General features: G+C 49.1%; 2 protein-coding genes across 7 annotated transcripts in view; one reads left to right on the top strand and one right to left on the bottom strand.

The window, feature by feature from the left end:
• The window catches only part of NR3C1 (nuclear receptor subfamily 3 group C member 1), a 65,622-nt gene extending 57,821 nt beyond the window's left edge, over window positions 1–7,801 (top strand). For both annotated transcript variants that reach the window (XM_068698113.1, XM_068698114.1), the window contains exons 8-9: window positions 2,341–2,498; window positions 3,408–7,801. In XM_068698113.1, coding sequence (XP_068554214.1) covers window positions 2,341–2,498; window positions 3,408–3,560 — 311 coding nt within the window. In that variant the 3' untranslated portion in view covers window positions 3,561–7,801. The remainder of the gene's footprint in view (window positions 1–2,340; window positions 2,499–3,407) is intronic.
• A 9,279-nt stretch (window positions 7,802–17,080) lies between these two features.
• ARHGAP26 (Rho GTPase activating protein 26) overlaps window positions 17,081–23,492 on the bottom strand; it is a 120,739-nt gene continuing 114,327 nt past the window's right edge. For all 5 annotated transcript variants that reach the window (XM_068698117.1, XM_068698120.1, XM_068698115.1 and 2 more), the window contains 2 exons: window positions 21,627–21,718; window positions 17,081–18,681 (listed from right to left, as the gene is read on the bottom strand). In XM_068698117.1, coding sequence (XP_068554218.1) covers window positions 18,593–18,681; window positions 21,627–21,718 — 181 coding nt within the window. In that variant the 3' untranslated portion in view covers window positions 17,081–18,592. The remainder of the gene's footprint in view (window positions 18,682–21,626; window positions 21,719–23,492) is intronic.

Raw genomic sequence — 23,492 nt, forward strand, 5'->3', positions numbered from 1 at the left:
GATTTATGATAGATATCTAAGCCATTTATATAATGTACTGCATGGTGCTTTATATGCCTTTCAGTCAGATGAGCTATAGTGAAAACAAGTTAAAAAAATTATTTTGACTGTATTGCATGAAAGGTCAAAGTCAAGCACCAAAATAGTCCCTTCCTAGACCATACAGAAAAGCTCTAATAGAAGCACTATGTAAATATTTTCACTGTGTTATTTCTACTTCGTGTTCATATTCATTAGTACCTGGCGATTCTTTCTCCTCTTCATGCACTGTATTGCTGTGACTCCCTGATGAGCCTCAGCTTTAACCCTGGCTCAGCTGCAATCCAAAGACCTCAGTGCTGAGACTCCTGTGTGTGTGCATAGGGGTAGGCACGAGCCGATGGCCGTGTCTTGCACGCTTCGGGCTGTCTGAACAGCTGAAGCCGTGTGCCTGTCTGCACTGCATGGGGGCTGCTCGGCCAGAGGGCTGAGAAAGCTTCATTTGAGGTGGTGACTGTAGTTTTCCTGGAGCCTTCACTTCTTCTGTTAGACAGAATTAAAAAAAAAAAAAAAAATCATTTATTTTTTGAATATAAGGACAGGTATGGGAGTGTACCTTGAAAGCATCCAGTAAGAGCAACAATGCAAGAAAAGATTTTTCAGCACAATACTTCTACATGATTAAGAGTAAATATTTTTTTTTTTAGAAGCTTGAATAGCACCAAGGGCTCAAATGTTCCTTGTCTTTATAAGGAATGTTTATATTTACAGAAACATATAAGGGATGCTCACAAGGAGTAACAGGCATTAATTCCTGTACACAAAGCACTGGTGGCTTTGGGCTTTTACCTCCTGGAAGCAGGAGGATCCAGTAACCAACCAGTATGTGCTGGGAGCCGCTGGGTGCTAACTGGGCAGCAGCGTGCTGTGTGTGGAAGCGAGGTGCCGCGTTAGCACCTCCTGTGCTGCCGGAGCCTTCACCTCGGCGGCCTGGCAGCGACCCGGCCAAGCTCCGCGTGCCAAGCCCCGAGCTGGGACAAAGGTTCTTTTGAAAAGAAACTTTTCACAGTGCTGCTGTGGGTTTTGTAAGAGCTTGAAACTTCGCTCAAACGGAAGATTTAAAGCAGTTTTTAAAATCTCTCCCAAAAATTCCTCAAGTGTTTTTGGATGTAAGGCAGGCCAACTTTCCTACAGGAATTGGAAATTTCCTTAAAGGAATTTCCATGTCCGAAGTGGGAAGGGAGCTACGTTGGCAGAATCGAGCCCATTCACAAGTAATGTATGACGAGAGCTGGCACTGACCAGCAGAAGGCTTCTTTGTTGTATTTACGTTGAAGGACAATGCGTTCTCACATTTCTTCCCAAGTACACATGTTGTGTAAGGGGTACACTGCGGCACTTCTGAAAGCTGAACAGCTGAAATTTGGAGCTTTTTAAATCCATGACTTCAGAATTCTGATTTTTGTTTACTGTACGTGTTTCTCAAGAGAAGAGGAGTAAAACAGGAATTCCGTGCAGGTGTAGGCACACAGCTCACACACCAATGTACCTCGCAGACCTTTTCCATATAAATTAGGGAAGGAGCTGTTGGCAGTGACACGTTGTCATCTTCTGTGTAGGCCGGGCAGATAAAATACTTCAGAGTAACGTTGAACAGATGCTGACAGTGCAGCGAGGGTCATAGTTTGTGAGGAAGGGATTCTGCTTTAGTGGCCCCTTTCCACTCTTTTCTCCCCTTTTCCTTTCAGTCTGCTTTGTCTCTGTTTCCTCCTCTCCCTGTAGCTCTTTTCATTCACTTCACCAAGGTGATCAAAGGCTTCAGAGCCAGCACTTTGAGGGCCACTCGAGTCCCTGCGCCTGATGCATCCTGATGCATTTGCGGTTTGCTTGTCCTTGCCTATAGAAAGACCTGCACAGTAGGAGCACGTAGGCACGGGGACTTAACCTTGACTTGAATTGACTGAATCCACTCCTTGGTCCCCACTCCTTGGTTCCCACAGCTTCCCACACGGTGAGAACAGGAATCCCCAGCCCCGGTGCTGCTTTGTCAGGGCTATTCCAGGCCCTGGTGGTGTTACCTCTCTGCTCTGGTTCTCTTCTCTTTATTTGTTTTTAGGTTACCTGTGTTATTTTTTATTACTATTTTTCTTTTGCCAGCAGTCTGGTGCTGTTTGTTCAACAGGTCATCTGTCTCAGTTGCCTCTCTTTTTTTTCCTCGTCTCTCAGCTGCCATTTCATTTCGTAAATGAAAACTTAGTCCTTTTTCGTTTGGTCATTTTTGTATATCTAATGTAAAAGAGCTTAAATAATGATGCAGTTCATAGGTATTATATGTCTTAAAGGTTCATGTCAATGTTACAGTTCCTAAGGAAGGCCTGAAGAGCCAATCTTTGTTTGAAGAAATTCGTATGACATACATTAAAGAGCTGGGAAAGGCCATAGTGAAAAGAGAAGGGAACTCGAGCCAGAACTGGCAGCGATTTTATCAACTGACTAAACTGTTGGACTCTATGCATGATGTAAGTTCTCGAATGAATGCTGTAAAAGTTCCAGATAAATAGTCTGGGTATATGGCAGGAATCTCCTGTACATGTTTCATTTAAACAGTAAATATGGGGACTGGGAGGATGGAGGTGGTCCTGCTCTCCCGATGTCTAACTAGCCCAATGGAAAAAGGTGAACTTTGTGCTTCCAGAGCACCTTTGCAGTGGACTCCATGGCAATTAATTCTATAATTTATATAACTTTAATTTAAAATGTAGTTTTTAAAAATGTTGTTGCTTTAAAATGGAGAAACTCTGGAATTTTAAGTTATTTTGGAATAGTAGGGGAGATATTTATGTTAATGTTTAAAAGCAGGATTAGCTCAAAGCAGGCTATTCAGGAGTCTAGGGAAGTGTTTGAAATTACATTAAAATAATGCATTATTTTAATAATGGTCTGCTTTTGCAAGGAATTTCAGAATTCAGGCTGTTCCCTTTTGCAGCATGTACTCTGAACTGTGCATAGTACAAAGTAATCCAAGTAATGTTTAAGCTGGATAAGGTAAAGGAAACTTGAAAACATCATTTTTTTCCTATTAGTTTACCTAACACCTGGAAAGATGATGTTTAGATATCCAAATATATGTCATTTATATGCTAAAATGGGAATTGATACAACATGTCTTCAGTGTTTGTAAAGACCTTGCACGATCTATTCACTTGTTGTGTATTAGAATGGCATTTAGAAGACTTAGTAATTAAGCTGAGGATAAATGAACTTGCCTGCCCTGCACTGCAAGCGTTATCTGCAGGCGTGAGGAGTACTTGGGGCATGTGGCGGAACAGATACCACGCTGGCAGCAGATAGCAAGAAGGAAGGATGTAGGTTAATAGTGCTTCTGTATGCATTCGTGTGAAAGTAATTCTTTGCTTTATCACTCGTAGGTGGTTGAAAATCTTCTGAGCTTTTGCTTCCAGACATTTTTGGATAAATCCATGAGTATTGAGTTCCCAGAAATGTTGGCAGAAATCATCAGCAATCAGATACCAAAATACTCAAATGGAAATATCAAGAAGCTTTTATTTCATCAAAAGTGACTGCCTTAATACAAAAGGGTTGCCTTAAGAAAACGTCAAATGATAGCTTTTTTTTGCTTTTTTTGTAAAGAAAAAACCTATCAGACTTGTTAATTTTGTCCTTGCAGCGGTGTTTCTTTTTGTAATTATGCACTACATGTGGTTTACAGAGGGCCAAGATTTAGGCTATAGAAGCAGCGGATTTCTCACATTTGATACGTAACTGGGGAGAAAGGAAAGAAAAATAAATCTTATTTGTCAGAAATTATATTTCTCCCCCTGTGCAACATCAATGGATGCATCAAAACCACCGGTGACAAGATCTGAGGCTGTGTTATGAACATTCTGCTAATTAATTTCTGCAGTTGGCTGGAGACAATTTTCTAGGCTATTTTTTTTTTTTTAGTAAAGTGTTTTGGATTTTCTTTTTTTTTTTTTTTTTTTAAAGTTAAGGTAGCATTTTGGTTTATGCATGTAACCTGAAGAAAGTTTACAAGTGTATATCAGAAAAGGGAAGTTGTGCCTTTTATAGCTATTACTGTCTGGTTTTAGCAATTTCCTTTAACTTTATATACCGTGAACTAGGCTTGTTCATTTTTTCTTACATAATTTTTTTGTAATACTTCAAGATGCCTATTGTACAGCTGGTTTTTTAAGGTGGGGCAGCTCGTAGCTTTCCTAAATGACCTCTAGACATTAATCCTTGAGTATATTCATGTGAAAATGGGTTGGGCTTTTCTAACCTAATAGCTTTCAACTGTCAAAGTGACCATAAAAAATTTGGCATTTTTTAAGGGCCAGGGTGGGTGGGAGAACACTCTAAAATCAATAGATTTTATTCAATAGATGCGAATGAAACAAATACTTTTGGTATATGTGCAAAAGCGTTGGATATGCAGATTCATAGAAAATCAACCCAGTCCTAACTGGATGTAAATGAGCAGGTTATTTTATATATTAAAAAAAAAGCCTGATTTTTTGCATATAATGCAACAGCCATAACTATAAGAGTCATGGGCTGCATTGATGCCAAGAAGATCAGTCCTGACTGCCCATCAGGAAATTTTCAGGAAAATATGCATAGCTTAAGAAAAGTTTACTTCTGTGCGGAGAAACTCACATTTTCTATACACTTAAACCTATCATCATACAGGTATATATGGAAAACTATCAGTGACTTAAGAGGCAGACGTGTAATTATGCCCAGTGGTTTGGTTTTGTTCTGTTTTTATTGTATCGATTCTAGAACTACTTTCTTCAGTGAGATGTTTACCTTCATGCAGCATAACGCAGAGCAGCTGCGCTGACTGACTGTAACTCCGGATATACAGACTCCAAACTCGCGTGGTTAGAGACCCATTTTCACATCTTCACCTGTCACTGAACTGGTCCATCCTCTTTCCTGGAGAGCAGGAAAACTCCGCTACTGATTTCGTGGTCTTAGAGTTGTACGTCGAACGTTGTCTTTGTAAGGCTGCATCCATTCATATCAAATTACTAGCGTGCCATAAATTTACCATAGGTCTTGTGAATTTCTCCTTGTTGCCATTGATAGCTATATTTTAAAACGTTTAGAAGCTGTAGTAGCCTTTTCTATGTGCACCTTAACAATTTTCTGTATCTCAAAATTTAAATATTTACTAAGCCACTCTAAAATTTGATTTTTACTCAAAGTGGCCAGATTATTTGTGTAATAGAAATGAGAAAAATCATCTGATAAAATACAAAACCTAATATATTTTTATATTTAGTTATAGTTTCAAATATGTATAATCGGTATATTCGCTGATCTGAGAAAAGAAGGGAAGGGCTACTGCAGCTTTAAAAGCAATTTATTAAATGATTGTAAAATAGCTTGTATAGTGTATAATAAGGATGATTTTTAGATGACAGATTGCTTTATCATGATACATGTAATTATATTTTTTGTAGGGGTCACAAATACGCTGAATGGTAACCCGTACAAGTTGTGGTTTGTCTGGAGGCAGTACTGAAGGCGTTGACATTTAGTATCCAAAGAAATACTCTGTTCAGAAGGAAAACCTGTGTTCAGTGGATGTTGTTAGGGTTGGATTTACATTTATCGAATCACTGTGTAAAAATTCAAGTTGGACCTTGGATGGAAGACTCCTATCTGTATGTTTGGTTACCATTCATGTTTCATTGCTAAATCAGACCTCCGCTGCAAAAAATGTAAGCCGTCAAGATGCGTATGTGCGCCTACATACATACACCTCTGAACATATGGGGTTAATTTCATATACAGCCTCACGTACCACAGCAAAAACAGCTTGAAAAATTGGGCAATAATATGCATACAGGTACCAGCAATATGTAAATATAGAGCATAGGTTGTTCACAATACACTAGTACATTTCTATTGTTCAACAAAAGTTTGTTTCCAAGTGAAATAGGAAACTAAATTTTCATCCTTTCTTAAATCTTTTTGAATGTTATACCTATTAAAAAGATACTATATTCAGTACTTTGGAGTAAAATATCATCTTTAATAAAAAAAAAAAGTAATCATTCTCTTCTCTTTGAATGATCTGTAAAGAGTATGTACATTTTGTAACAGTTAAGGTAAACTTCAGTACTTCAATTATACCTTTCAGCCCAACTCAATGGAAATACTTACGTGACCTGTTTGAGATACAGATAGGAGTTTCATACTGTTTGGTTTCAGATGGGTTCTTTAGTTAAAAGGAAAACTCTTCTTACTTGGAGAATGTTTAGAAACCTTAATCCCCAGGGAGCTCAATTGGAGCTTGTGTGGAAGCGTGAGTTTGTGCGTGTGCAGGCGTGGGTGTGCGGGCACGTGCACATGTGCAAATGCTGGTTTTAGCATTTGTATACGCAAAGATACCTTTTTGTTTTCTCTTTGCCAGCAGAAAAGTAACTACGGTGACCGTGAACAAATTATCATCTTGAGAGAAATGCAGAACATAGGAGAAGAGAGGCTCTCTGCCCCTTTTGGTCTCTGTGCCTGTATATTCATTTTTAGTTTATGGGTTTAAGGAAAAAAAGGAAACTGTGATGTTAGGAGAAAGCGTTCATGCTGTACATGCTGTTAAGTTTTAAACTTCACGATTAAAAATATGTATAGTGCTTTAGTAAGCAGTGAGAAGTACATGTTGTGTGTATCAGTAGTCCTTGTAGCACTGGGTAGTATCTGCACTCTGGATAAAGCAGGGAGAATTGTGACTTCTGTCTCTTCAGTGCCTTATCACATAGTGCATGCATCTGACCGAGGGACACCCGTGGGCAGGTCAGGACACATACGTGCTGCGTGGTGTACATTGCACATGAAAAACGATAGGAATGGCCTTACATAGGACAAGCCAGGGAATGGGGTTGGAGAGGGATAAACTGTAGATTTTGCGCAGCGTGGTTATCACCCAAAGCAACAATGCCAGAAATCTCAGATTTTATTAGGAGCTTTGCAACTGGAAAGAAGGGAGGGAGGGAGGCTGGGAATCGGTGCCAATTTAAGCTTAGGAATGACCTTGCCATTTTCACAAAGAAAGGTCAAAAATAGGAGGAAGTGCCTGGATGAATGTCAGCTAAGTCCTGTTTCCCATAGTCGTACTTCAATGGGTGAGGACTTCAGGGTCATACCTTCAGAGTGAGTTTTTTTTAAAAGATTGTATGTATTATATGCTAGTTAAGCTCTATCCTTAGTCCAGTCTGCAACCAGGTGTTGCTGAGCCATCGACGTTACATAGGAACCAAATTTTCAGGAAAGGAATAGAGCCTCTTTAAAACAGCGAGGCATTTGTTTTCTGATGAAAGGCTGTGTGTATGAAAATATCCCCCACCTCCAAACTAACTTGCATAACAGCATAGAGTCAACAGCGTGTCATTACTCTATTTTGTATATTAAACAAAAGATATATAATGGGGACAAATCCTATATCATACCGGTGTATGGCATTATTAAAAAATCATTATTTTTATCACAGTAATTTTAAACAACATAAAAATTAAACCAGTGACTCCTGTTTAAAAATAAAAGTTGTAGTTTTTTATTCATGCTGAATAATTCTGTAGTAACAAGTCTGTAGTTTTCACCTACTCAGTGAAATGTTGGACTGTAAAAGCTTGTGTGGAATTGTTGAACATTTATTTTTTCATTTAAATTTGCTGTTCTGGTAATACAAAGCCACACATCTGTACAGAAGTTGCAGTAAATGTGAGCCATTTACAGCAATGCCGAATAATGGACAGAAACCATATAATAAAATTCTGCTTTTTTCATTAAATGGCTCCAAAATGCTTTTGTAGAGTTTTTGCTGTGTACCTGACAAAGATTGCTTCTGATGACTGAATCAGTTCATCTCTGTGGTGTTCATTATGCACGTCACATGCAAAAATTATTTATACTAAAGCTAATTGCTGCTGTAGTTAAGTTCTGTAGTGAGAGAGTTTCTGGTAATTAAGTTCAGATTAACATTTTAATCAGAATTCATTACTGACATTTACCGAATTTTGCCCAATTTGGCACTGAATTCATAACTTCCATTTTCTGGAGGTGAAACTCTACCACAGTTTTCTAAGGAAATCAACTCAAAAGCAGGTCTGTGCATCCAATCAAATGGACTTGTGCACATACCAAAGAGCATAAGCTGGCCAGGATTTTTAAGCTAAGAAAAACAAAATTTAGGAAAAAAAAGAAAAAAAAAGAGTTAAAATTGATTTAAAATGTCTTTTGTTACTCCAGTGTTCCTTAATGTTTTGATACTTGCCAGAGTGTTGATGGAAGCTCCTTACTAAGGGAGGTGCTGGCAGCTGAGAAGTTAGTGGTAAGAGGCAAATAAAAAATGATAAAAGCGTGTTCTGCGGTTGTAAATAATCAAAGCGTTAGGTGTTCACACTACATCTCCACGTTGGCCGTGCACGATGCCTGCCCTCTGCCTCCCGAGGTGTTCTGGGCTGTGCAGCCTGAGCTGGGTGGGCTGCTGCGGGCATCCCTGTGGGACCCACCAGTGGGACGGGGCCGTGCCGTGGGGCCGACCATCTCCAGCAGAAGGCCATGACCAGACCCGTGAAGAATTATTCCCTGAACCACAGGGGCTGAAAAACACCTCTCTCAGTCCGTGGATTGGTGTAAGTGCATTGTGCTCGGTGTTCAGAGCACCTCCAGCCCCCAGGACAAAAAGCATTGTCTTAAAATCCGCTTCCTGCCTTGAAACCGAGCTTTTAGAAAGCAGCACATCTTCAGCCATCAGGAAATAACACCGCGCGTTCCTCTCTCCTCAGCAGAGCTCGCTCCTTTACCCCACTGGATCGCAGTGTGAGATTAGTGCCATAATAAAATCTACTTTAATTGCAACATAAAATGCCAACTTCCCAGCAGGGAACGATTTGTTTGAATTGTTTGCAATTAAAACAAAGGCTTACATAAATTTCACTTTGCTTCTTTTCGTGCTCCGCGTCTGTAGATCGGGGCTGGATGCGATACAAGAACAAGATTTATGATAACCGCATTTATTTGTATAACAATTGTGAAAAGATGCTTTAAGCGGGTACGTTGGATATTAAGATAAAATAACTGCTTTCTGACCAGTACCACATCACGGCCTCCAACACGCCTCGTGGCAGAGTACGGCAGGTACCGAATGTCCCTGTGCTCCACCTGACAGCCGCTCCGTCCCGTGGCGTTTTGGATTCCTCACACCAGCAGGGGCTGAAATCAGCCCAGAGCTGTGCCAGCAGAGCCCCTCCAGCACCAGGGCCCTGGGGCTCCGCGTGCCCTCCCCGGGGGGCAGGACAGGACGGAGCCCCCCTGCTGCCGGCGGGGTGCAGGGGAAGGGGCAGCGCTGCTCACCTGCCGTGCTGGTGGGAGATGCTTTCCTGGGCATCCGACTTCCAGGAAATTCAGATGAAACCCAGCATGGGACTGAAACTGGTGACTGTTTTGTGTTTGTTGTTTTTTGTTTTTTGTTTTTTGTTTTTTGTTTTTTTTCACGCTATTCCAATAAACTGTTGACATTTGAGCAGGGATTGGCAAAGATGCCATTAAATGCCCTTTTTACAGTGCTGTCATCTGAGACGTCCCAGCCCCAGTACCCTGACTTTCTGCTTGCCCCTAGGGCTGCCCGCAGGGTGCTGCCTTTGCCCTTTTCCTTGGCCTCGGTGCCAGGTCCATGAGCTCCAGGCAGGAACAGGGCTGCCTCGTTTCCCTGCTGGGATTGCCAATACACCATGGACCTGAAGATATGTTATGTAGTACACAAATTAAAATAAATTCCTAAGTGTAGGCATTCCGCTCATCGGTGTGACGGGAGGAGTGGGAACCAGAGAGCTCCTCCAAGGGGATTAGCAGTCCCTCGATCTCAAACTCCTGCGCCCATGGCACAGCCCATGGAAACCTGCTGAGAACTGAAAGGGGCGGAGGGGTGCCTGGTAAATTGTCCTGTTCAATACTTCCTAGGCCTGGCACGGCTCCAGTTCATAATTAAGGATATTCTCTGAGGTCACAACAGGGAACTTTAAGTTTAAAAAATAACAAGTAAGTGGAATCCTTCTAATTATAGGCTCTGTTGATTCAAGATTAAACCACATGAAAAGACTGAGGAGAAACTGCTGACGCAGCATTTAATGCGGCCGCTAATTGCGTTGCTAATGCGATAGGACAGGGGTTATACTTTCTGCTTGATGTGAGACGTGCTGAAGAAAAGTGACCCATTGTGCCCAATTAAGTGCCGTGGGCATGACCACGGGGCTGGCTGTAAAGGACCAGGAGCTGCAGCCGAAAGCGCCTCGGGGCGGGGGGAGCTGGAGCCAGCCCAGGCGGCTGCCAGAGCCGCGTCCGCTCCCCCCGCAGCTCCCACAGCCCTCGCCTTTTCTTTCCCCTCCCTTTCCCTGACACTTTCTGGGAGGTTTCTGGTTTGGGCTCACAGGGGACGTCGCTTTGTGTTCAGGACAAATGCTCAGCAGCGGGGCCCCCCCGGCAGCCCCATCCCGCTCGGCTCCCGCATGTTCCCCGACGAGCTGCAGCCTCCACACCAGGGCACACATCTGCTGGCTGAAACGTGCCCGACCAGCAGCCCGGGAGCCTTTCCCAGCTCTTCCCATCACACTCAGCCTGCCCTGGCCCTTTCCTTCACTCGGGTGGGACCAAAACCTGCGACACCCACACCTGGCTGGGAGCAGAATCAGGCTGGAGCACTTCGCAGCCACACGGCTCCACACGCACACGCACACACACACAGGTGTGCACATGTACCACGGCAGGGGGCTGGAGCAGGATGATTCTTGCAGCTCAGTTAATTAATTAATTACCTTGATAGAAACATGCCACATTAATTCAGAGATTACAGTGAACAGGCATTAAAAACAACAAAGCCCAGCCCGGGTACAAATGCTGACAGCAAAGCGGCACAGAGCGGCCAGGACGGATGGGGCTCGAGGTGCAGCAGAGGTGATCCCCCGGGGTGAGAACAACGCTGACTCCATGAACCACGACCCCACAGCCCCGAGCACCCCGGGACTGCCTGCACGAGGCTGGTGGCACCGCCAGCCCCACACGATGGACTCGATGTCACCAGTGCACTAATACAGTAATGAACCTGCAGAAACAGAGCCTGCCAAGGGAATCGGGAGCTCTGAAACGTTAATATTTGTCCAATAAGCTATTAAGAAGCATTATCTGCCTAAATAATGTTCACAAATAGTTTGATAAATATTTTTCCTTTGCCAGAAGTACAATTCTTTTGCCATTTTTCCTTATATATGGCCTTATTAAAGCTGCTCTACAAACGGTCACCCAGCGTTTTTCGAATCACTCAGCCATCAGTCACGCTTTAATTGCATCCGTGCCCTGCTTGCAGCAGCACTTCGGGAGGGCTGCGGGGCAGAGAAGTGCCTCCACCACGGGGCCGCGTGGCTGAGCCCCCTGTCCCCTCCCCAGGGACCTGCCTCGGGTGCCTTCCACACCACGGCTGCTGTTGCCCCCTGCAAGAACCGATCCTAAATGCGAACGTCGCGATGCCACCCCAGCAGTAAAAAAGTAAAGCCCAAAAACTGCCCGAACCCCTCAGCTGGAGCCAGAGGCCGATCCCACAGCTCTTTGCTGGCTGACGCAGCCGGGGTGCAGCAGGAGGCACGCGTGGCTCTCACGGAGCAGGAACGTGGCTCCCGGGGGGCTCGGGCTGGAGCAATTGCCAAAATCACGGCGGTGATCCCAGCCCCTGCCCTGCGCTCCGCACCTCTCGCACCTCGCTGCCGCCTGCCCTGGCAGGGGCTCGCTGAACATAATGGGTCTGAAAGAGCTCAAAGCTGCTGGTCTAAATATATCATTGTTGCTGGGGAAATAAATAATAAACAGAGGAGTGATTATAATCTTGTGGTTTAATTGGTTCTCCTTGCTGCGGCTGGAGGGCCGTCCCCGGGTGTTTCAGAGGAGCAGGCATTGCAGGTACCAGACCAGCAGAGCGCAACGGTAATTTAACAAAAAGCCAGCCAAATAAAATAAAAGGTGGTGCAGGCCAGACGTGGCACGTGCGCTTCCCAGCCCCAGAATATTTATTACGGGTTATGAATGAAGCAAAATGAAGGAGCTCTGCCTGAAAAGGCACGTGCAGAGTGGCCACAGGCCCCACCAGGCTGCTGGATAAGAGGTGGCTGCAGCCCCCACGCGCATTGTCCTGCGCCTCTCCCCTCACTGCGGGTCCCCGAGGTGCTGCAGGGGCTCGGGGCCAGCCCCGGGGCTCTGGGGGGAGGCAAAGCAAGGCGAGACGAGGCACACAGCACCAGGACCAGCCCCGTTGCATGAGGGCAGCTCCGGCAGCAGCAAGAAAAGACAACGCGAGCCAGAGGGGCACAGCGTGCCCCCAGCGCAGGCCCCGGAAAGCTTTTTTTTACACCTCGCTTCTCCCAAAAAATCCTGTGTAACGCTGATGGTCCCTTTGGCTAGTAGGCGAACCTGCTGAGCACTGGGCTGCCCCATGGCAGTGGGTACAGAAAGGGCAAACCGCGGAGCCCCTTTGCTTTCTGAAGGCTTTTTCTGGGGGGTGCTGAGCCCCCGGCCCTGCCCAGCCCTCCCCGCACCACCGCAGCCCCGCGGGAGCTTTCCCAGCTGCCCGCCCGCTGCGGCTTTTTGTCTCCTTCCTGAGTGCGTCAGTGAGTTTTAGAGCCCAGGTGCTATTTTCTAGACACCTTTGTCTGAGGTTTAGGAGCAAGAATAAGCTTCATTAACAGAAGGGAGGATTTATAATAGGTAATAGCTAGGTGCTACCTCGTGAGCCGTCAAACAGTTGTGCTAAATTACAAGCTGCTTTGCTGTGCTTGTCTTCAAATAATCAGCTCCTCGCCCAGAGAATAGGGCTTTAAATGCCGATTTTTTTAGGAAAGTTGTTTCTAATTTTTATTTCCCAAAAGCTAAAAAAAATTGAATTAGCCCAAATGCACAAACTATAATTGCTTTGAGATTTCTGGTTCATTAGAATAATTAAAATACTATGCACTTTCTAAGCAGAACACGTCCCTTCAGCACCAGGTTTCCTTTTTTTTTTTTTTTTTTTTTTTTTTTATTAACTTTCCTCAGTTTTACACCAGTTTGCCTTAAATCAATGCCCTATCGAGATGGCTAAAATTTCACGGGTGCACCTGCTGCTTGGGCTCTCACTGCACAGCTTCGCTCTCAGACATCCCCCACACCTCAGGCAGATGAATCGGGGCCATGGAAGCGTTTTGCTCTGCCCCAGGTGAAGGCAATCTTTGGGACCGCTGCTCCAGGGAAGCTTTTCTCAGGTTTCCTGTGAGAGCAGCGCTCTCAGCCCCGGCACCTACTGCCTGCCAGCAGTGCAGCTACTGGTACTGGGCTCACTCGGCCATTAAATATAAACAGCGATTAAAATAAAATTAAAAATTCCTCCGAGCAGCCTGTGTCTGCCACTGCAGCAGGCACAGCTGCCCCAGCCCCGGGCGGCCGTCCTGGCCACGGGGCTCTGCTGGCTCCGCGCCCTTTTAATCCCTGTTAAGAGCATTTTGTGCACGGCCTGCTCTGACCCACTGACACGCTTTGCCATCTGAACAGGCAAGCACCACTTTTTTTTTTTTTTTCTTTTTTTTTTTTCATGCTGGCATCACCTTCCTCATGGGCGCTTCCATCCACATCTCCAAAGCAAGTGTCAAAGTTGAAGTGCTGCTGGGAAATACATAAACAAATAAAAGGGGAAAAAATGGAAAACCAGCAACTGCCATTCCGTGTCCCCTGTGGCAGATGCCTCTGCAGAAGGGGCTGGGGGTGGTGGGGCCCGGCAGGGCTGGGGAAATGAGAGCGCCGGCCCCAGAACTGCTGACAAACGCCTTCCCGGCCAGTGGAAAAAAGCTTATGTGTAATCAAGCCTGCGCCCGCATCCAGGGAAATAAAGTTTCCTTGTTTTGAGTAGAAACACAGGTTTGCTTTTCTATCTGTATCTGCTTCCTGCGTCCTGCAGCCGGGTTGCATTCACAGACACACAGCGTGCACAATCAATTAAAAGCGGCCCTGTCAGGAGGATATTTCTGGTCCGTGTATTTTATTACCAAGTGCTATTCCAGGCTGGCCGTGATTTACTGCGTGCTGCTCCGGAGAGCCCTGGAATCACGAGTTTTGTGCTATTTCAATCATTTCTGCAGGTCAGCCCAGACAGATACCCCGATAAGGAGCTGGGATTGGGGTTTGATTTCCCCCAAAACCAGGCAGGTTTGGGAAGGAGCAAATACAGCTGGCAGAAGTAGGAAGCAAGAGGCAAACAATCTCTGTGGACGTGGGGAAAAGACAAAGCTTCTCTGCATTTTCCCATGGCAAGGGCAATGCTGATTTTTCAGCCTTGGGCAGTAGCTCTCACCCCTGCAGCCTGAAGGAGTTCCTTGGAGAACCCAGCGGGGAGCATGAAGCGAAGGCGGTGCCGCTGCTCACGGCTGAGCATCACCTGCAGGCAGCACCGGCCACAAACCAAGGGAAGGCTCAGAGATGCCCCGGGAACTTACACAAATCCTGCACGAGCTGTTTGGATTTGTACCGTGAAATCTCTCAGATAAATCAGAATAACTCCTCTTTAGTATTTAAACAGAGCCATCAGCTGGCTAGTGCGGGAACCCAGACGTGACAGCGCTACGAGTCTCTAACGAGCATCTTCCTCTCATCCCTCACTTCCAGCCTCTTTTAAGCTGTCAGCAGAAGTGAAACTAAAATAAGAGCCACCATTCTTCAAGGGAAAATTCCAGTGCTTCAAATGCAATTTACAAAATAAAGTGGCAGGCAGAGCCTGAAATAAATACAACAAAACTTCTGCTCCAGGCTCACCGAGTCCAGCCCATTCCCCGGAGCGGAGGCGTTTGTGCTGCTGGTCCCAGCGCAGACAGACCCACGGCTGGGTACCGAGGCGCTCACACCCAGCCGGGTGGCACTGCCACAGGAGGGGCTCATCCCTCGGGTGCCCAGAGGCACTGCCCCGTCCTGCTGCGTGCCCACAGCCCCCAGCCCATGCAGCCCCCGGGGCCGCTCCGTCTCCCTCCGCGTTAAGCAGCAGGGACCAACAGGAGCCCGTCTGCAGCCGAAAGCGCTGGTGCTGAGGACGCAGCAGCCACGGATCCGTGTGCGCTACAGCAATAAGCAGAGCACCGCGAGCTGCTGTGGAGCACGGCTGTAATTAGCTGTAATGGACTGGGCTGCAATTCAGAGGCCACCGAGCTCGGCAGAAGCCATCTCGAGACAAGACAATTACCAGGAGGATGTTTTGTCTGACTGCTGAGCCAGATGGGAATCTGAAAAATTTATGGCCAGCGTCTGAAATTGTTGCTCTTACTGAGTAATAGCCTGCTCGAAAAAAAAGAGAAAAAAAAAATCAGCCCAGCCCAGCCCAGCCCAACCCAACTGGCCCCAGCAGCGCACAGGGACCTGCTGTGAGCGTTACCCAGCCCTCTGGGTGCTCCCAGACCACACGAGCTGCTCCACGTCCTGCTGCAAAACTCCGTCAATTCAGTAAAAAACCACCAGGCAGTGGCTGCAGGTAGGACGTGAGGAAATGGCCTCAATTTGCACCAGGGGAGGTTTAGACCGAGTCTTGGGACGAACTGCCCAGGTGGTGGAGGCCCCGTCCCTGGAGGTATTCAGGAGAGGTGTGGATGTGGCACTAAGGGACAGAGTTTAGTGGGGGACCTGTAGTGTTAGGTGATGGTTGGACTTGATGATTTTGAGGGTCTTCTCAACCTTAAATGATGCTACGACTCTACGGTGCATGCAAAGAAAGTCAGGCCCCAAAGCTGATGCCGCTGCTGAAAAATAACACCAAGGTACGCATTTTTAATAAGAAGGAGGTCCCTAAATACTGTACCCTCTAAATGTGGGGATTTGGATGTTTTATGTGTTTGAAATTCTCAATAACGCAGAGCACGTTGGCGTTAAAGGCAGTCGATAGAGGCAGGGGGGATTTAAAAGGCAGGCAGTGCCAGGCACGCTGCCCCGGCTGCAGCAGCCGCGGTGGGGAGGGAGCAGAAAGGGGGCAGCTCCTCACCGGGCAAGGGGGCAAAGCCCCGGCACTGGCACTGTTTTCTGGAGAGGCGAAGTCAGCGTCTGCCATCTGCTCTGCAGCGGCTGCTGGGACTGGACGAAGACCAACCCCATTTTTACTTTATGGGAATAAACAAACGGCACAAATACTCACTATTAAAATCCAAGGGCAAACAGGAATCACTGACCAGCCGCTGAAACGCTGCCGTTGATCCCAATAGACCTCTCGGCCCTTTTCACCCACACCTCGAAGTGGAAGGCACGGCAGATTTCAGAGGCTGAAGCCAGCGGCTTTGCTGAGCTCCTCATCCCTGCCAGAGCAGCAGCAGCTCCTGATGTGCCCGCTGCGGCCCCAGTGGGTCAGCGTGCCACCCACAGGGGTGTCAGTCCTGCGAGCCTACCAGAAACCTCGGGAAATCAAAAGAATTACCTAGGGCCCTTCTTGAATGCTGTGCACATCTAAAAACTAAGATTCGTGGTTGCTGGGTGTGGTTTCTGGATCAGCATCTTTGTTCCTCCCGGGGCTGTTGGACAGTCCGTTTTTTTCCTCATGCCGTATCTTCCCTTACTCTGTTCTACAACTTCTCACCATCTGACCACGGCTGGTGCCCAGAAGCGGAGATCTCTGCTTGCTCTGGTCCCCCTTGGTCATGCAGGGGCCAGGGAGGATGGGGCAGTGCTGGGGCTGCTGCGTCCCAGCACAACCGAGCAGGGGGCACGGGGCCAGGGAGCAGAGGGACCCCCATGCTGGGGGCTGGCAGGAAGGGGAGCAGCACTGCCACGGCCCCAGAAACTAGGGAAAAAAAATTAACTTCTTCCTATTATTTTTTTTAAGACAAAAGTCCAGGAAATTTAATTACTGTGAATGAATCTTAAAGAGGTCTGAAATTTCAGTTTCTGTCCTTTCTGTGACACCACAAAGCACACAGAGAAGCGAAGGCCCAGAGGGTGTTTGTGGATGTGTGTTTGCAAGGCTTTTTTTTCTTTCTGTAGTCGGTTTCAAATGTCCTTCACTTCTCTTATTACAGGTCTTCTAAAAATATCAAATACAGCTCTTTCCCTCATTATATTTTAAGATACTCTATTTATACATTAATTCTTTCAAAAATAAAAAGTGACACATACAGCGATTCAGTCACTCAGAGTCTTTAAAATTATTACAAAAAGACAAGACACCCATTTTCACCAGTGTGCGATAGCGTCACTTCTACACCACAGTCTCTCTGCCCACAGGCTGCATTTTCTTTCAGGATTTTCTATTACAAAATATAATCATTTCAGCTCCTGACAGGGTACCTGGCAGGTCCAGCTCTGCAGGCACACAGGGCTCTTTCTCCCCCCCCTCCCTCTTAAAAACGACCCAAAACAGCGAGAGGTTTGTCCACGGAGGCACGAGCGTCCTTTTGGAGGCAGGCGCAGTGGGGATGGAGCCGAGGGGCTCCTCCTTTGTTTGCTGCAGGTTGGCTACAGCAGCGATGGATGTTCCGGGGGCACGGCAATAATTTACCTCGCACAGCCAGCACTGCACAGACTTGGCACAGACAGACGACACGCCAGGCTGCAAGCACAGAGACCACCTAAAAAGCAACGGTGGCGAGTAGCAAACGCAGCTCCAAAATGGCACGAGAGCGGCCTGGGCATTCGCAAAGCTTGGATGTCTCCCCCTGCAATGTGCATTGGGAAGTGGAGATACAAAACAGCCAGTCAGACAAAAGAAGGAGTATTTATCTGGAGCTGCATCTTGCCCTCCAGGAAGGAAATGCCGGTTGCACAGATCACAGATGTTTACCCTGCATAAATCTAAAACTAAAAAAAAAAAAAAAAAATGAAAAAGAAAAAAACTTGAAAACGTTGGAGGGGTTTGGTCCCAAATGTCCCCTGGTGGGGACGTGGCCGCCCCCAGCCCTGGCACCCGGCGCTGTGCCGGGCAGGCTGTGCGCCCGGTGCGGGTGCAGACATGGGTGAGGCTGTGCCCAGGCGGGGGGGGAAGCTGGGTGTCACGCAGGACAACGCCGCAGAGCAGCCTGCGGTCTGCTGCCAGCCCCGAGCACCTTCCCCACCACATCGTGCTGGCTGATGGAGCGTGGGGAATGGCTGGGGAGCAAAGGGCTCCTCGGTGCTGAAGGCTCTTCCTTCCACCAGGCAGGATCCGTGCCGGCAGCTCCAGCTGCTGCTCCTTGGTGGGCAGCCTCACGGCAGCGGTGAGCGGCCAGGCGCGGGTTCACACTCTGCAGGCGTAGCCCCCCCGAGCCTGCGGGCTGCTGCTTTGCTGCTTTCCTCGCTGCTGCAACAGCTCCGGACAGGGGACGTGGCCTTCAGGCATCGCCTGCCTCTGCACGATGCTGGGAGAGCCGAGCAACCTCCCCGAGCCTCCTGCAGGCCCGGGCACCGCGGAGCACGGAGGGACCCGCGTGGTGGCATCCACGCAGCCGCCGGTGGCCGTGGCCGTGGGGACGCCCTCGGAGGCAAGGAGCAAAACGGTCTGCAGCACGCGAGCCTGCGCTTGCCATGGATACCATGTAACGCTCAGCAGGGCCGCGTCCTGCGCCCCGAGTTATAGGAACTCCACGTAGTTTTCGGGGATTAAGCCCGTCTTCCCGTTGAGGGTCCCTTCCAACCAGCCGGGCTCCTGGGATGGGTGAACTTGGGGAGAGAAGGAGAACAAAGCGCGTTACCACACCGCCTGGCTCCACCGTGGGCTGTGCAGGAGCTGTCCCGGCCGCCGTGCCCCTCATCCCTCCTGCCCGCAGCCTCTGGGCCCCCCCAGCCCTGCCCCATCCCAATGTGCCCCAGGAAGGGCTGGGGACAGCAGCGGGATGGGAGAGGGGTTGGGATTCTTAGCCATGAATCAATGCAGTGACCAGTCTGCACCAGTATGGCAAAGTCCATCACCACTGGAGATGCCCGCAGAGGATTAGTACCATAATGTGGTGGCAATGTGGTAACAAAAAAGAGTCAAACCACAGCAGACCAACTCATTTTACTAGCAAGTGTCCTCGCTCCTAGGTTTACCCATCTCGGGGCTTTCTTTATGCCCCATGCCCATACCCCTCTCACTCTCTTTGGGCTTTTATAACACCAAAGGCTAACGGCCAGCTCGGAGGAAATGCACCACCTCCTGCCTGCCACCAGGAAAGCCCCTGGAAAACCTCCTCTAAAATTCCTTTGGCTTCACAGTGCCCCTGCCAACGTCCACCAAGAGAAAAGAAATTGTAAATGGTCTGTGTGCATCTGAGCAAGCCCTCTGGTCACAGCAAATGGCTTGGCAAAGTGCTTTAGCGGGAAGTCATGTGAGTTCCAGCGACTGCTCTCCCTTCAGGAATCGCTCATGTCCCCATTTATTCCTGCCTGGACACTGGCAGATAAAGCGGGGCACACAAACAGGTAGGGAGGAGAATTTTGTTCTCTATTACAAAATTAGGAAACAAATGCAATGATGCAATGCAGCTTCCCTACAGGCCAGCACAAAGCCTTCAGTACCTGTCGGCAGCAGGGGCTCACTGCGTCCAAACAGGGAGCTCTCCACGGCAGGGGCGCCTGCAGGCTGGGAGCAGCCCCTGCTGACCCCGGGCCCTCCCCGCCCCCAGTTGTGCCCAGGGACACCCCTACGGGGGCAGGCAGCGATAGGTGCCCGAGGGCTGCTGGAAGCCTGCGTCTCACAGAGCTCCAGCAGAACGGCGCTGGGAGACTCCAACCCCTCAATGCTCGGTGGTAGCCACGGCGTGGGCACGGTGCGCCCCGTGGCACCTCAACTGCCCCGTCAGACTTAGATGCTGCCCTGCCACGTACAGCCTGAGGGAACCCTGAAGCCAAAAAGCAGCTCTCTAAGTATTTCCGAGATCCATTTGCTGCCGCTGGGTTTTGTAACCCCCCTCCATCACAATAATATTCCGGCCGAGCTGTTTCGAACTCACTTCCCCCAGCTAACGTGAGCCCCGGCTCCGCTGCTAAGTGATTAGAACATGCTGTATATTTTTTCCCCTGAATAATCCATTGATTTTTATCTAGCAAACACAATGTATTTAATTCAAACGTGTTCCCCTACTAGCTGCTCTAATTCCCACGGGCTCCCGAAGGGGAGACCATGTTTATTTATGAGATATCTATGCTGCTGCTTAGGAAAAGTATTTTCTTGAATTCGCATGTATTAATTCTCTTCCCTTTTCTGCCATGTTCTCAGATATATCCCAGGGCAAAAGCAGTGCATGGGGTAGCAGTTTCCCAAATGACAATGCTTAGCATATAAAAGCCAAGAACTACTTGGAAAGTAGCAAGAAGACTTCTCTTTACATTGGGATTATATCTAAACCAGAACTTCTTGTCCACGGGGCACAGTCTCTTTCCCTTGATGCAGGAAACAGAAAGTCTACGCTCATTAACGTCGTCTCCAAAAACCTGACTAATCAGAGGCCACCTATTCCAATTCTCAGTATCCAGAGGAAAAAAACGCTCACTACTTTTCCATCTCCCAAACGAAACATCACGGCAACTGCATAGAATATTTCCGGTGCTGGTACTTGGAAACTGATCTCTCCTACCCCGAAAACTATCAGGGAACGGTTCCCTGGTAAACGCTGCTGTCAGTCAGCCACCTCGTGCTGGTACGTGGCACTTCAGGTCACAGCAGGCACTTCGTGCTTGTGAGCACAGCCTGGGACACCTCGGCATGCCCTCCGTGCCACCGAGCCACCTCCACCGCAGGCACTGAGGCACCCATCACCCCGGGCAGCAGCTCAGACCCCGCAGCAGGGGCAGGGCGATGAGAGGGGCACGGAGCAGGACCCAGGTGGCAGAGAGGGCATCTCTGCTCACCAGGGCCCTGTGCCCCACAGGGGACAGAAGGAGGATCCCGCCCATTCACCCCCCTTCTACACATCTCCCCTAGGATGAATTAAATCACGGTCTTGAAAAAGTCGTTTTCACACTGAGCCTAAAAAAGGACTGGACGACCGGCTCTTTTCAGCACGGATACAAAAAGGAAGGCAAGATACACTTTGGATTTAATGCCTGTTTCAAGCATTTCTGCTTTCTTCTTTCATGGGACTTCTAGTGGTGGAAATGGGATAGTCATTAGGCAAGGACTGAAAGGAAACCCATGAACTTTGAGTACAAATTATTCCCTGGGTCGCAGGAGGAAAACCAGTAATTTGCAAAACTCGGTGCTAAAATAACGAATAGCCAACTGGCGTTCTCTGCAGCTTTCTTCACGTTACTGTTAACACTGGCTCTGCAGTTTCTCACATCTCCATGAAATGAGAGATGCTGTCAGAGAACGAGTCCGTTCGGAAACACGGGACAGCCTCCTGCTACCTGCTGCCCAGGCTGGCAGCCGCGGTCTCAGTGCTGGTGGACACAAGCCCGATGGCTTCCCGCAGCGCTTCTCCAGCCCAAAAGCTGCCAGCGAGGGGCAATGCCACATTCATTGGAGGGACACGAACCTCACAGCATGTCACCAACGCCCCAGTTCCCCCTCTGCCCTCCCGCTGTGCCCTTCCCTTGCTCGGTGCCCAGCTCTGGCAGCCGGCCCCCCGGGACCCCAGCCCCAGAGCCGCCTGGCCCCGCTCCCCGGGGGCGCAGCGGGCACTCACCGTTGTCAAACACGGTGCCTGCCGTGAAGGAGAGCTCCGAGTCGTGTTCTGCCTTGCAGGCGTACAAAGCTCGCGCCTTCCTCAATGGCGAGCTGCAGAAAGAAAGCATTTACTGACATTAAAACCGCACTCTGGTCAATACACAAAAGCTGCCCCTTCCTGCTCCTTGTGGGATCCCCGGGCCCCTGACCTCGAGGGTTCCAAGGTTGCCACGGGGAGGAGCAAGAAGGACCCCGTGGAGGTGAAACTCTCCTCCGAGAGCTCCAGGCCCAGGGCAGGAGTACGTGGAGGGCTGGCAATGCTTCGTGGGTCCCTGCGGGGAGGTGAGGGCTGCCGGGCAGGCGCTGAGTGGAGGCGGGCAGCAGGGGCCATCAGCGACCCACTGCAGACCAGACCAGGGAGCTGCCAAAGCCCAGCGCCCCCGGAGAGCTCCTTGTCCAATTTCAGGAGGAAGAATTAGCACCTGGGGAAAGGTATTTCAAAATGGAAAAATAGCTAAGTCTGTGAAGAATTTGCTGTGCTTCTTTAGAGACTGTACCTGAAGACAAAAAAGATTTAACAACCATCAGGCTCTACTGGGAAGGAGTCGGCGTGCCCACGCTGCGCAGGGGAGCGCCTCGGAGCCGATGGGGACAGAAGTGGAGGCCGATTGCTGGCGGGTGCAGGGGAGGAAGGAGCCCAGGAGTGCACCCGCATGGCAGAGCTGTCCCCGTGCCCCGGTCCCCCCCCTGTTCATCCCCGGCCAGTGTCCCAGCAGGGTGGGTGGCAGCTGAGACACCAGCAGCAGGTCCAGACCGCGCCGTCTGTCTGTCCGTAGCCAGGGCTGCTTTGGGCTGTTTGGCTGCAGCCCGCCCCAGCGAAATGAGGGAAGTGCCCCCAGCACCGGCATAACCAGCAAGGCGCCACCATTCCCAGCCGGTGGTTTCGTGGTCTTTTCTCTTTCTGAGGACTACACAGCGCTCAGCTTTCTCAGGGTGGGCCCCGTATAACCGGCACACTCTCACCTCGTGGCGAAAGTGGTTCTTGCTCACACAGAAACCACAAACCAGGGAAGCTGCGAATGGTTTTGGTTTTGCTGTGAGCACAGCCCCTTAGTCGAGGCTTTTCCTATCTGAATTCCAGCCGCCTGATGCGAGCAGCAGCAAAACGCTTTGCAGCCTGGTATGGGCACTGCTGCCTAAACGAGGGGCCTGGGCTGCCTGGGAGGCTCTCCTCTCCTCTCCTCTTCTCCTGCATAGCATTTGTGGAGACCGTCAGGCAAAAAGCCATTTTCTGGCTTCCTACCTCACACTGTTCCAGTTAGTGTTTCTCCTCCCAAAGCCCCGTGCAGCACGCCGTGCCCCAGCCCCCTTCACCCACTGCGCTTGGGGCTGTGACACTGGTGCTGCGCCCACGCCCTGCGCAGCCCTGCCGGGCTTGCAGGGACCGAGGAGCTTGGATACTGGTGATGGTTCACGTTGAGTTTTTGCCTCCAAGCATGGCACGCAGCCAGCAAAGCACTCAGAGGAGTATCACCCATGTGCCCCTGTGCGGTTTCGGGGATGATGAGCCTCTCTCCCCCAGAGGAAGAAGGCTGCTGGGATGATATTACACCGCTGTCAGCCTCTGCAGACGTGTACCAAAACACATAAATAACCCTGCCGAACAGGCAGACATTGTACAGGCAACGTGTATGGCTGTAGGTGTGGGGGAAGAGCTGGGTCTGTGCCTGCAATGCACAAACAGGTCTGACACGTCTCCCCACGAGAGGCTTTGCTGCGCCATGCCAGGAGTGCTGCTGCGGGGACGAGGCAGCCCCTCGTTCTGCTGGGCCAGGGGTGGGCTCAGGGGAAGGAAACCCTGTCCGAGGGCACCACCCCGGCTTCC

The sequence above is a fragment of the Anas acuta genome, chromosome 14, assembly GCF_963932015.1.
Source record: "Anas acuta chromosome 14, bAnaAcu1.1, whole genome shotgun sequence".
NCBI classification, from domain to species: Eukaryota; Metazoa; Chordata; class Aves; order Anseriformes; family Anatidae; genus Anas; species Anas acuta.